Raw genomic sequence first — 13,997 nt, forward strand, 5'->3', positions numbered from 1 at the left:
TAAGTTTCTAGACCAAATTAGTACCAGATAAGGGAAAGAACCTTATACCTGATTCTATGCTGTAGTGTAACAATATTTTCTTGGCAAATTGAGCTCTCTTTGTACATCTGATGGTCAAAGATTCTTCAGAGACTGGATTTTTCCAGTCACCTGACGTCTCATAAAAGTCATCTTCATTGCTGAGTTGGACATTAAGGCATTGACACACAAGAAATGATCTTATCACTACAAAGCTCCCTGTTTAAACTATCCAGCCTGAGGGACTTTATTATAATTTATAGAGGACAATTATGAGGGTTATATCTGTACTGAACATGGCAATAATGTACAATATATTGTAACTAACCACAGGCTATCTCAGTTAAATTTGAATTGTGATTTCAGCAAATAAAGGTCATTCATTGAACACTTTGTACATTTTTCTGATCGACTTTCTGCATGAATTCTTCAGTTTTTAAGATCTTTACTTGTACATATTTTGCTCTACACCTATGCTCATGCATAATGCATAATTTAGAATTAACCTTCAAAGGAACTCCATTGTAAACCCTGTTATAGTCAGTCATGCAGGACCTGTATTGACAGAACCCTTGACAGAGTCCTGAATATAGGGTGTAGGTCCTGCAAAGACTAGATTTTCATTCTTCACATTTACGTTTTAAAAGGTTTATCCTGGCCAGTCACAGTAACACCTATGGGCTGAAGTAGTAATATTTAGGCATCTATGTTAGTATAGAATATAACAACGCAAACCATTGAAAATGTATCAGAATTCTAGCAAAACTTGCACCATAAAACTGGAATACAATCCATACATCATATTTGAATGATTAAATTAATTTATCAAGCCTACAGCACAGAGTAAGAGCTTAGGGGCGGGACATAGAATACAACACCATGCTAAAAATAGTGCCATGCCACAAAAAGTGTTGTTTGGTTTAACTGCTCAACCTATTTCACTTCAGTGGAGTTGAGCTGCATTACTAAACAGGCACAACACTATTTATGTTTGTTAAGCCTAGAATCCTTTTAATCTTTACATAGCTTCATTCTATTGAGGCCTTGTGACATTTCACACCCCCTACTGTAAAGTCAGCTTAATATCGTTTTCACAGCCACCCTGAACACATGGGCTCGGGGGACACAGGAAGTGTGAGAGTGGCCCACACAACATTCTGGGTTGGGACAATACTTGCTCACAACGCTAAAAGGCTGTTTGACCCCTTTCCCTTGTACCAGTGAAACCAAACTGGTAGTCCTGGGATCATTTTCTCTTTAAATACACAGTAAGAGAAGTGTATTATACGTAAGTGGATTATATTTGTCCAGAAACCACACCAGGTAGTGTATAACGTCAACTGTGTTCACATCCTGAAAACTGACCTAATCAATGTACCCTTTAATGACTTTTTGCACCTTCCTTTTTTAAATCTGTCAATATAAGTGGTTATAACTTTGAAACGCTTTGACATATCCTGGAGATTTTGAGAATGTTTTCTCGTAACACATTACACTTTGTGTTAGTTAAACATTTTGGTTGATATGTCTTGTGTTTATTTATGAAAATAATGAAAATTGGAAAAAATTCCTGATTTTTGCAAATTCAAAATATTTTGTATTTCAACACATAGGGGCACATTTACTTACCCGTCTCGCCACAATCCTCGAGGTGCATTGTCCAACGAGGATGCGGAGCTGCCGCGATTCACTAAGATCCTGCGTCCATATCCTGCATGTGTCGCTTCCCGGCTGAGGTCTGCGGGATTTCACTATCTTCTTCCCGGTGCATGTAGGTGCATGGCTTGCGACACAATTTTGAATGTTAAATCCCGTGCTAAGTCCGAATCAGTCGGGTTGTCCGACGGCCATGCCCCCCCATTTGTGTCGCATGAAAGTCGCATGATTGGCCAAAACCCCCTGTTAAATGCGGCACAAAACGGAAAAAGGCGGGAAACCCAACAAAAATGCGGTCGGCGGACCCTTAGTAAGTGTGCCCATGGTCTTAAAACCAAAATGACTTGATAATTAACATTTACTAACCTGCTCAGCTTTCAACTCACTTTGAAATATAGTTTTCTTTATATTTGTCCAATTTTACTGAAGAAAAATTAAAATAGAGAAAATCGCATTTGTTTTACCATTTCCATTTTTCAGAAGCATAATTTTTTTGAGCTGGTTATGCGCTTTTTTGTGTAATAAGTTGTTCTTTTCAGTGGTACCATTTTGGTGCTTGTAACTTTGTTTGATCACTTTTTTGAACATTTTATGTGAAGGGATTTGATGAAAAATTTAAATTTTTGGCAATTTTTTCGGGTTCTTGTTAACTCAGCGGGTTCAATAATGTTTCGGATTTATTATACAGATTGTTATGGGTGAGACAATATGAGATCTGTGTGGGTTTTTTGTGTTTTTTAATTATTAAATTTTATTTTACAAAACTTTATTGTTTTAAAAATTTTTTATTTTGTTTAAAGGTTGAACAAGTGCGTGATCCACCTCAGAAATTTAAAGGGTTAACACCCATGATCAGACGAATCTACAGTCACGGATGTTAGTGCAGGGTCAGCTGCGATATGCCATGCACGCGAAATCCTGTACTGTATGGTGCCGGCTCCATAATGTGTGCTATAAGAGAACGGCATTTGTTGGGAAGTATCTACCTGCCGCGCCATTCTACGCCGCGAACGGGTTATGAGCATGCAACACTATCAAATAATGTGACGCAACTTGCACCAAACAAAAACAAATAAATATACATTATTTATGTTTCTTTGATCCCCATACATTCTTGTAAAAAAAAATTGATGCCCTCTGTTGCTAAAGATGGTGTCAGTTTCAGCACACAGTCAAGCTACCCTAACTGCCGCTGAAACTGCTCTTCCAGGCCTGTCAAGAATGAAGGGTAAGGGGGGTGAGGGAATTGAGAGAAACATTGGCTGTGTGTTTAGTAAAAGAGGGCATCAATACAAGTATTTTTTAGAATAATGTACTAATGTCACTATGTACACAATGGTGATATATTTACAGTGCTCAGACATGCAAAGTACATATGGAAGCATAAAAAGTTTCAGGAAGTAAACAAATGGTCAGTTACCTACCACACCAGGGAACCTAGTATTTCCTAATAAGTTTTGGTTTGTGCAACACGTGGACCTGTTGGGAAAGGACACCCCTGTACTAATGTCAGTTCCCAAGGCTAGGTTCACATCACATTATTTGTACTGGTTACAAGGTTCCAAATAACCCTTGCTACAGAGGAATAGGATGTATCCCTCTATATGCACATATAGTGGGGTAAGTTGTCCTGTCCCTCCCCATACCCCGTGAAGCCTGATCATGGTGTTTACCCTATTGTCATTATCAGTTATATCATTGGAATAGGGCAGGTCCTATTTTGGACCTGATATGTAGTGCATCCTATCAGCTTCCTATGGAGGGATGAAGAGCATTCATAGCCCTCTCTTCTCCACGAGTTTGGCCTGAATGAAGCACATGGTCATGTGCATGAAGCCAAACACTTGAGTGAAGTAAGGGGCCATATGCTGGCCTCGCATAGGATCTGTGTGCTGTATATATCCACCCCTGACATGGTTTATCGAAGGGGTAGGGTTTAACAATCTTTGTTCCCTACCACAGACAGGACAGTAGGGGGAGGTTCTTTCTGCGGTCAGTTACCTTCTATTAAACACAAGATAATGAGGAGAATAACTCAACTTCGGAACCACACATTTTCAACAGTTTAGTGTTCTATCTAATTTGTATTTTCTTACCAGGCATTAACAGTGTTGTTTTTCTAAATTATATATGCAGTCACCCTGTGCCAGTGATGTGTAAATGGCACCCCTAGCTGATTACCTTGTAAGTCCTAGCTGTATCTGATACTGTGCAACAAACAACTGTAGAGAATCATATCTTCTTCCATTATTTTCTCTGTCCCAAAAACCTTTGTGTATTTGACCCAGAACTATGTTCTATAAGTAATCTATGTATGCCCATGTAGCATGTAACAGTGCAATGTTCTATATTATCTATATAAAACATAGAACATTAAATGCAAAGTGTGTTTCTCACAGGGAATTCATAGAGCACATCTGAGATACCTACTATGCTTTGTGTTTATAAACCAGGCTATTAAATGCCTCATAAGCAACTACTATTATACCAATAGGTAGATATTATATGTTCAAAACTAGGTTTACATGCTGAAAATCATTTATTTGCATTATTCCCCTTGTACACACAAATGGTAGCCAGTTCATAATGACACTTGGGGAAATTATTAAGACTGGCGTCTCCAACACCAGTCTTAAAACCCCCTGGCAGCATTCTGGTGCCTGTATATACTAAAAGGCTCTGGCCCACTGTATATAAGCCAACTGGCATCCTCTTCAGAAATCTCAAATGGCTATCCATGTTCTATATAGGTTTTATGTTCTTTGAATTAAGAGTACAAAGAATTACATACATTATGTAGCATCCAGAAGCCTAACATTTAAATTTAAAAGGTTCATATTTGACACTGTTAAAAAATGAACAGCGGTTTTGGTTAATGGCCAGTATCTTTAGTGGCTATTAAGCGGATCTTTGTATAAAAAAAATTCTGTTCCACTTTGCATAATTTGAATGCTCATGGGATATACCTTTTTAAGTTTCCTTTTTCTTCTATCTAGAACCCCTTCCATCTGTGTATGGATACTCGAAGCTCGGTGGGTTCCCTCATGGAAATTTTGAGTAGTGTTGTACAAAACAGCAGCTGGGAGGAACTTCTGGTGATCAACTGTCATCCATGGGAAACCGCTACTATTCTTGACTATTTTACAACCAATACTAGTATGATAGCACGTGACATCCTCAACATTCGCTCACTCAATGAATCTGCTGTTGGAGCTTACCTGCAGCACCACTTTGAGGCCATAAAGGATCTTGAGATTCCGTTACTTCTGCATGGATGTGATGCGCATCGATCTTCTTTAGTATTCAAGGCTGCCCACGACAGTGGGATGGAACCACAAGAGTTTCATTGGATGGTTGGACAACCTCTTAATGTGGAAGAAATGCAGACAGATGGGATGCCCCCTGGGTTACTGGCTTATGGAGAGGTCAGTCGACCAAGTCTGGAAAAATTTATTAGAGATGCAGTTGGGTTGATCACCCGTGCAATCACCAGCGCAGTACAGGTGAGACCAGATCTTGCACTTATTCAGACCATGGTGAACTGCAACGACAAACAGACATCAGAAAGTGAATCTTCTGGTATGTACCTGTCTAGGTGAGTTACTGTCTTTATTATAGAGGGGCCATCACAAACAAAACCAAGATAGAAAAGTCCTAATATAACATATTCACAGGTTATAAAAAGTTAACCAAACAGTAATCAAAGATTGGGAGAAATGTTATAGGAAAACAAGGTTAATACCAATCAGCATTTTTCTTGTCACAATTACCACTAGATGAAGCATGATAAATGAAACACACAAGGGAGTTGGGCAGCTGAGGGGGAGTGGTCATAGGGGGTCCCTTGAGGAAGACTTCCCACAATCAGACATTTGTTTTATAGTAATGTTGTACTTTTTAAGGGGTTACAGAAACATTGATCTTCACGAAGACTAAATGTAATCGGCTTAACAAGCTTTACAGCTCACCGACTTGGAGAATGTACTTGATATAAGCTTGCTAATATATATAATATAAAAGTAGACTTTTTAAAGATATTGCAAATTGGTATTGTGAAAGATGCATATATTATGGGAATAAAAGTGTTGGAGACAGGAAAAAAACAAATGTGGATAAATAAAAAGCAATTAATAAAAAGGAAGCTTTTAAGGTTTTGGAACAACAAAGAAATTAATAAATTCTGGAGCGTCACCAAAGAAGACACCAAAGCTGAAAACAAATTAAGGTAATATGTGCATTAAATCACAGGGAGAGTTTATCAAGCTCAGAGTTATTCACTGTGGAAAAATAGTTTTATGGTACAATATGAAAATATGTGAATGGCCAGAGATCTTTCTAATAATCTTTTTTACACCGATGCATGTAACAATGACTATGGATCATCCGTCATCGCTAGTGGAAAGATTGCATCATTGTCACAGATCACTTTCATACTTTGAAGTTATGGGAGAACCCATATTTTGGGGACTGTGCATTAGAGAACCCTGAATAGAAATCACATATCTGTCCCTTAGAGCGTCCTATACCAATTGGAGTGATTATAATACTACAGGCGGTCCCCTACTTAAGACAACCCAACTTACAGAAGACCACTACTTACAAACGGACCTCAGGATTTTGATATTTTACTGTACTTTAGCCCTAGGCTATAATAAACAGCTATAACAGTTATCACAGGTTTCTGCAATGAAGCTTTATTGTTAATCCCTGTTCTTATGACAATCCAACATTTTTAAAAACCAATTGTCACAGAGACCAAAAAATATTCTGTCTGGGGTTACAATTATAAAATATACAGTTCCGACTTACAAATAAATTCAACTTAAGAACAAACCTTGTATGTAACCCTGGGACTGCCTCTATTATATAGTCACTGAAAAAACATGTTACTAACTCTACACTGACGTATCGAATATATGGTATAACCTATCTTATAGTGCCGAACATATAATAAAATGATATGTTAAAATATTCTTAATAGCCAGGACAGTGAAGTGTGAGCACAGCAGAAAAATTTGATGATTGCCCGGCTCACACTTCACTGTCCTGTCTATTATGTATGTTTTAACATATCCTTTTATTGTATGTTCAGCACTATAAGATAGATTATACCATATATGGATGCCTTTGTATAAAAAATAATAATACATTTTATGAAAACTAGATTCCTAAAAAATTTTTTTAACTTTTACATATACAGGTGGTCCCCTACTTAACAACATCCGACTTACAGACGACCCCTAGTTACAAATGGACCTTTGGATATTGGTAACTTACTGTACTTTAGCCTAAGGCTACAATGATCAGCTATAACAGTTATCAGATGTGTCTGCAATTAAGATTTATTGTTAATCCTGGTTCTTATGACAACATGTTTAAAATCCAATTGTCACAGAGACCAAAAACATTTTTCTGGGGTTACAATTATAAAATATACAGTTCCAACTTACATACAAATTCAACTTAAGAACAGACCAATAGAATCTACCTTAACCCGTGGACTAGCATGAGATCCAGCCTGAAGTATCTATCTGTTTGTTTACCAGGGCACAGAAGCAGCGCACAGGGAGCTTTCGGCTGGCCACTCCCAACAGTCCCTATCTCTTAGCATTGTAGGACTCTGGGAGATGGTGTTGGGTGAGAGATTCTGGCCGGAAGCTCCCTGTGCGCAGCTTCTGTGCTCCTGTAAACAAACAGGGGCACGGATCAGACAGACCGCGGCACGGGATATCATGTGAGGAGGTGAGTACATGTTTATTATTTTTAAAAAGCCCGCCCAGCCCGTCCCTAATTTAATTATTAATCTCCAATAACCCCTTTAACAGTGTGTATTAGCTGTATACCGTATATATACTCGAGTATAAGCTGAGTTTTTCAGCACAAAAACTCAAACTCACCTTTCTTCCATCATCCGTTCCCACCAGCCGCGCAGACTATGATGTAACATCATAGTGTGTGCCGACCGGCGCACACGGACCTGCAACTGCTGATGGAAGAAGAGAAGACCTGTGGTGGGCAACCGGATAGAGGAGATTTACTTTCAGTACTACCGGGGGTAGGTGCTGGCTTAATAAGGGGGCTGGCTGGATGACTATATACTGGGGACAGGGGCTGGCTCTAAACTAGGGGCTTGTTGCTTTAGGGATTGACCAAGATATATACTGGGGGGCTTGGGCTGGCTATATACTGGGGATCTGGCTGGCTATATACTAGGGTGCTGCTGGCTATATACTGGGGGCATGACCTGGTAATATACTGGGAGCAGGAGGTAGGATATATTCTTTGGGCACGAGCTGCCCGGCTATATGGGCTGGCACCAATGCATTTCCCACTCTAGGCTTATACTCAATTCACTAGGTTTTCATAGTTTTTTTGTGATAAAATAAGATAATTTAACCTGTATTCGAGTCAGTTTATACTCGAGTATATAGAGTTCTCTGACATCACTGTGTGTATTTTCCCTGTGATGTGAGATCGCTGTGTGTATTAACCCTGTGCTGTCATATCACTGTGTGCATTATCCCCATACATCGACAACACTGTTTGTATTAACCATGTACTGTGGCATCACTGTGTATATTCTCTCTGTACTGAGATATCACTATGTGTATTATCCTTATACTGTGACATCACCATGTGTGCATTATACCTGCCCCATTACGCCACTGTGTATTATAACTGTATTGTGACTTTACTAATGTGCATTATCCCAAACAATATAAAAATACATTTATAAAGTACATTACATTTTTAACTTTTAAACATTTCTTCAAAAATTTAGTTATGCTCTTGTCCATAGATGACTAAAGATTATATACTAAAATGCCACAGGTATTAGGTGTATAGGTTATATGTTGGATCCTTAAAAATACAGAGAAGAATGCAAAATTTGTTGACTTTATTTGTTAAGCTCTAGATTTTGTGTTGACCCTCAATGCCTTCACTTTAAAAAAAGTAGTAAATGTATGGCAATCTTCCAGGCTATCAGCGGCGCCAATCACTCAGTATATCAGTATATGGTCATTATATAAGTCAGACATGTTTTAATGTAATTTTATGCAGCATATAACTGAGGAAAAGCCCGGTCCTGGCTCGAAACGCGTATTATTCAGCCTATGAATAAAGATATTCGTTTATGAAAAGGAACTATTCTGAGTGATTGGCGCCGCTGATAGCCTGGAAGATTTCCATACATTTGCTACTCTGTTCTCCGACGAATTTTATCGCTGGAAATAACCCAGGTCGGCTGCCGAGACCACTACAATACCTAAACTACTATACGAGTTGTACCGCTTGTACAACAAGAAAAGGTGAGCAGATTACCAATCATATTTTTTTACCAAGCCAGAAACTGCTTTCACACATGTGGAGCTTGTATCGCTTTTCTTTCTTCTCTTTCTTATTCACTTTAAACAAGTGGTAAAAACTTATTTTGGCGTCTTTGGAGGAACAACAAGTCCATTCTGTTCCAAATCCATTTTTTATTTACATACATATCTTTCTTAAGTGTATGGATGATGTGTTTATTGTGTGGCAAGGCTCAAAGAAACAGTTTTTTCATTTTGTACAGTTACTTAATTATACCAATGAGTACAGCATGTTTTTATGGTGAATTTTGGTTGGTCTAGTTTGGAATTTCTTGATGGAATTTCTTGAAGACACTGCCGAGGAGGAGGGGGTTAAGACACAATACATTATTATGTTTTTATTGGCCAGGTTAACCTATGGGGTACTTTTATCATGGTATGTATATTTGTACAATATTGATATAGAGAGATTGAACAGGACCCAGGTCAATCCTCAAATTTTTCATGCAGAAGGGGCTTAAAAAATAATAATGAATACACAGTCATCTCCTGCACTCTCTTTGTCTCGCAGCACTGCCCATCACTGCCAGGCCTCTGTTTGTAGACAGAGGCCGGCAGAGAAGTTTTGACTACTGCGCATTCCTGCTATAGTATGAAAATAAGCTGGAGAGGACATGCGGCAGCAGTCAGGATGGCACTGCAAGCCTCTCTATAAAAACAGAGGCAGGGCATCGAAAGGCAGTGCCGCGGGAGAAGGGGAGGGTTGGAGGAGATGAATATATGTTCTTTAAAGATTTTTTATCTACAGCTGGGAGTGTTTAAAAAATCATAAACTGGACAACCCCTTTAATTGGAGTCAATTAGAAAATAGTTTAATATTACATACTAAAGCACTAGGGAAAGTTTTTCATACATTACAGTTGTACTTTAACACTACTTTTTTGATCATAGGTACTTAGGGAATACATCATTCTCAGGACAGACAGGTCAAGTGTACCTAATGAACAATAATCTGATCCACACTGATCATCACTACAAGATATGGAGCCTTGTGCGTGACTCTTTAGGAGACCCCACTTGGGTAACAGTGGGTGGTTGGTATGAAGGAAAAATGGAAATAGAAGAAGGTGTGTGGCAAAACCGCATACAAAAACGGGAACCAGCACCAATGATTACACAACGAACAAAGCTTAGGGTGGTAACCCTTGTGGAACATCCTTTTGTTTTTACTCGAGATGTGGATGCAGATGGCAGCTGTCCGGCTGGCCAAATGTGCCTAAACCCTCGCACAAATAACTCTGCCTTATTAGACATGCTATTTGAAGAGCTTGGTTTACCAAATGGTTCTGTGCCATTAGAATACAAAACCTGTTGTTATGGCTACTGCATTGATTTATTAGAAAAGCTAGCAGAGGACCTTGGATTTGACTTTGAGCTATACATTGTTGGAGATGGAAAATATGGAGCTCGGAAAGGCAACCGCTGGACAGGACTAGTTGGAGACTTATTAAGCGGAACAGCTCACATGGCAGTAACATCCTTTAGTATAAACTCTGCACGGAGCACCGTTATAGACTTTACCAGTCCATTCTATTCTACCAGCCTTGGTATTTTGGTTCGGATGAAGGACACTGCCTCCCCTATTGGAGCTTTCATGTGGCCTCTACACTGGTCCATGTGGGTCGGTATATTTGTGGCCTTGCACATTACTGCATTATTTCTTACATTCTATGAATGGAAGAGTCCTTTTGGTATGACTCCCCATGGACGTAATAGGATGAAAGTCTTCTCATACTCTTCAGCACTCAATCTATGCTATGCTATTCTTTTTGGAAGGACTGTATCAAGTAAAACCCCCAAATGCTGTACAGGAAGAGTACTTATGAACCTGTGGGCTATATTCTGTCTATTAGTGCTATCCAGTTATACTGCAAACCTTGCTGCAGTCATGGTGGGAGATAAGACTTTTGAAGCTTTGTCCGGAATTCATGATCCAAAGGTAGGTAGCTCAATGAATACTTTGAATACCTATATAAGTTTAAAGAGGATCTGTCACCCAAACTTTCGGCACTAGGAGCTGCTTACTAAAGTAAGCATCTCCTAGCGCTTGAACAAACGCCACATTGTTAGTAGGATAGCGTTACCGGAATGTTATCTGTTGAATATATGACTTGCAATATTTTTTTCTCTGGGAGCTTTCATCTCTATAGTCTGTATATTTGAAGCCTATTTTGGCCTTTAGGACACGGTCCCATTCTTCAAATCTGCCCTGTGTCACTATAAGTGGTTATAGCTTTAAAGCGATATAAGATATCCAGGGGATTTTGAGATTGTTTTCTCGTGACACATTGTACTTCAAATTAGTTTAAAAATTTGGATGAAATCTTTTGTGTTTAGTTATGAAAAAAACGAAATTTGGCAAAAATTTAGAAAAATTCTTTATTTTCAACGTTCTAAATTCTCTACTTTTGATGCAGATAGTCATAGCTCCAAAATAAATTCGTAACTTACATTTACCAAATGTCTGCTTTATGTTGGCATGGTGTTTTAAGATTCCACATATTTTGCTAGAATGTTATAAGGCTCAGAAATTGGGTGCCATTTTTCACATTTTTTGGAAAATCAGCAAACCCCTATTTAGATGGACCTGATCAACTTTTAATTGATTGTGAGAGGCCTAAATAATAGCTAGACTCCTAAATTACCCCATTATGGTTACCATACCATAAAAAACGATGTTATTTTGATTCTATGGGTCGTCACGATTAAGAAAATACCTCATTTATATAGATTTTTTTACTTTTTTCCAAATTTTACTGAATAAAAAGTAATTTGGAGAAAATGTTAATTTTAGCATCACCGTCTTTTCATATGCATAACTTTTTTATTTTTCAGCTGACAAATCTGGTTAAGGGCTTATTTTTTGAAAGAAGCATTGTTCTTTTTAGTGGTCTTATTCTAGATTGTGTAACTTTTTTTATCACTTTTTAGAGCATTTTTTAAAAGGTATTAATTAATTAAAAATTATCCTTTTTTCTGAGAGTTTTTTAGGTTGTTTTTTACAGGGTTCACTTAGTGGGTCCAATAACGATTCAGTTTTATTATGTAGAATGTCACGGACGTGGGGGGTTTTGTGTATTACATTTTACTGAATAAAAACTAATTTGGAGAAAATCTTGTTCATTTTAGCATCACTATCTTTTCATATGCAGAACTTTTTTATTTTTCGGCTGACGAATCTGGTTAAGGGCTTATTTTTTGTGAGAAGAGTTGTTCTTTTTAGTGGTCTTATTTTAGAGTGCATTTTTTAAATCACTTTTAAATCCCCTTTTTTTTAAAGTATTGATTAAAAATGTTCTTTTTTCATAACATTTTTTTTTTGCTGTTTACTGTGCGGGTCCAGTAATGGTTCTGTTTTATTATACAGATTGTTACGGATGCGCAATACTAAATATGTAGGGTTTTTTTTGTGGATTTGTGGTTTTTATACTTTAGTAAGTGTTTTTCTGGGAAAGTGAAATTTTAGGGGCTTATATTTTCATGTATTTATTATTTATTTATTCTTATGTTTAAACTTTAGTATTTCTAACTTTTATTACTTTAACTTTTATTACTTATACATACTTGAACTTGAACCAGCGATGCTCCGATCGCTGGTTCAAGTCCCATACACTGCTCTACAATACTAATTCTTTGTAGAGCAGTGTAAACTGTCTGAGCATGCAGTTTACAGTCAGACCCGAAAGGACATCGGGCAGCCCAGGGGGCACTTGGCAGACCTTGTGGCTGTCCAGAAGAAGGGTCGGATCCCCCGGAAAGGGACACAAGGTATCAAATCCACAGGGGATCCAGTCAAGCATTAGGGCAGGGTGTAGGGGGGAGACCCTTACACCCCGCGGTAATTCTTGACTGCGCCATGTAAGGGGTTAACACTGGCGATCGGACCCGGCTCCGATCACGTGTGTTACACTGGGGTCTCAGCTGTAATTGACAACTGACAGCTGCTGCTTCTGGTGCTCCGTTCGTGAGCTGGTGCCAGAAGCGGAACGTTATAGAACGTCCCGGGCCGGGAAGTATCTACCTGCCTGGTGTGCGTAGGGGTGAATATAAATACTGAAAAATTTTTCTCTGGTTGTGGGATACTCTGCACTCAAAGGTGAAGAGAGACCTGAAAAACAAAAAAGCACAAGAGACTCAAGTGTAACTTTAGGCTGATATTTTTGTATAGAGGTATACAACTCTCACCTTGTGATTATGGAGAGTCAGTATATCAGACAATATTGGGTCCTCAAGGAAAATGGTGATGCTGATTGCCAGAAGGAAAGTCCACTATCCCAGGAATGCGGACATCCAAAAAAATTACCCTTTATACAAATGTGATCTCGTCTTTTGCACTGTTGTTTGTAAATGTGCCCCCAACACAGTGCACCTCTTTATTTTTGGTGCATTATTAACATGAGCCATGCAACACATTTCTGTCGGACTTTGCATGTTAAATCTGGTGCACAGTCCGACTGAGCAACAGAATGCTCCCTTCAGTGCAGAAATTTGTGTCAATTGATAACTAGTGCAGCCGCACCATAATAGGGTTGTGACACAAATGTGGTATAGGCACTTCCTAAACACCCATGCAAGTAGTTTGCACTAGAAAGAACAAGTCTGACCAAAAACTGGCGCACAGCCCTAACTAAATGTGCCCCTATATTTAATCCAACTCAATGGGGGTCATTTACTAAGGGCCCGATTCGCGTTTTCCTGACGTGTTACCCGAATATTTCCGCTGTATCGCGAATGGACCGGGTAAGTAAATCTGCCCCATTCTGTTCTTTTAGCCCATTCAATTCCCAATATTTTCATATTGTGAAAATATTTTTCATGTTCCAAGGCTAGATGTTTTAACCAGAGACTTTGGTTTAAAAAAACCTGTTTTTGTTTTAAAACGGTGACCGTTTAATCTCATTTTTAGCGTTTGTACAGACCAACATACTGAAAGCCGCAACTGCACGTTAGTGGAAA

At 38.6% G+C, this 13,997-nt stretch overlaps 1 protein-coding gene across 1 annotated transcript in view; it reads left to right on the plus strand.

Annotated features, from left to right (window-relative positions):
* GRIN3B (glutamate ionotropic receptor NMDA type subunit 3B) overlaps positions 1–13,997 on the plus strand; it is a 76,066-nt gene that overhangs the window by 10,788 nt on the left and 51,281 nt on the right. Inside the window, exons 2-3 of the mRNA XM_072111385.1 lie at positions 4,671–5,269; positions 9,933–10,980. Of these exons, the coding sequence (XP_071967486.1) occupies positions 4,671–5,269; positions 9,933–10,980 (1,647 nt within the window). The remainder of the gene's footprint in view (positions 1–4,670; positions 5,270–9,932; positions 10,981–13,997) is intronic.

Source organism: Engystomops pustulosus, chromosome 1 (assembly GCF_040894005.1).
Source record: "Engystomops pustulosus chromosome 1, aEngPut4.maternal, whole genome shotgun sequence".
In the NCBI taxonomy this organism is placed as follows: domain Eukaryota; kingdom Metazoa; phylum Chordata; class Amphibia; order Anura; family Leptodactylidae; genus Engystomops; species Engystomops pustulosus.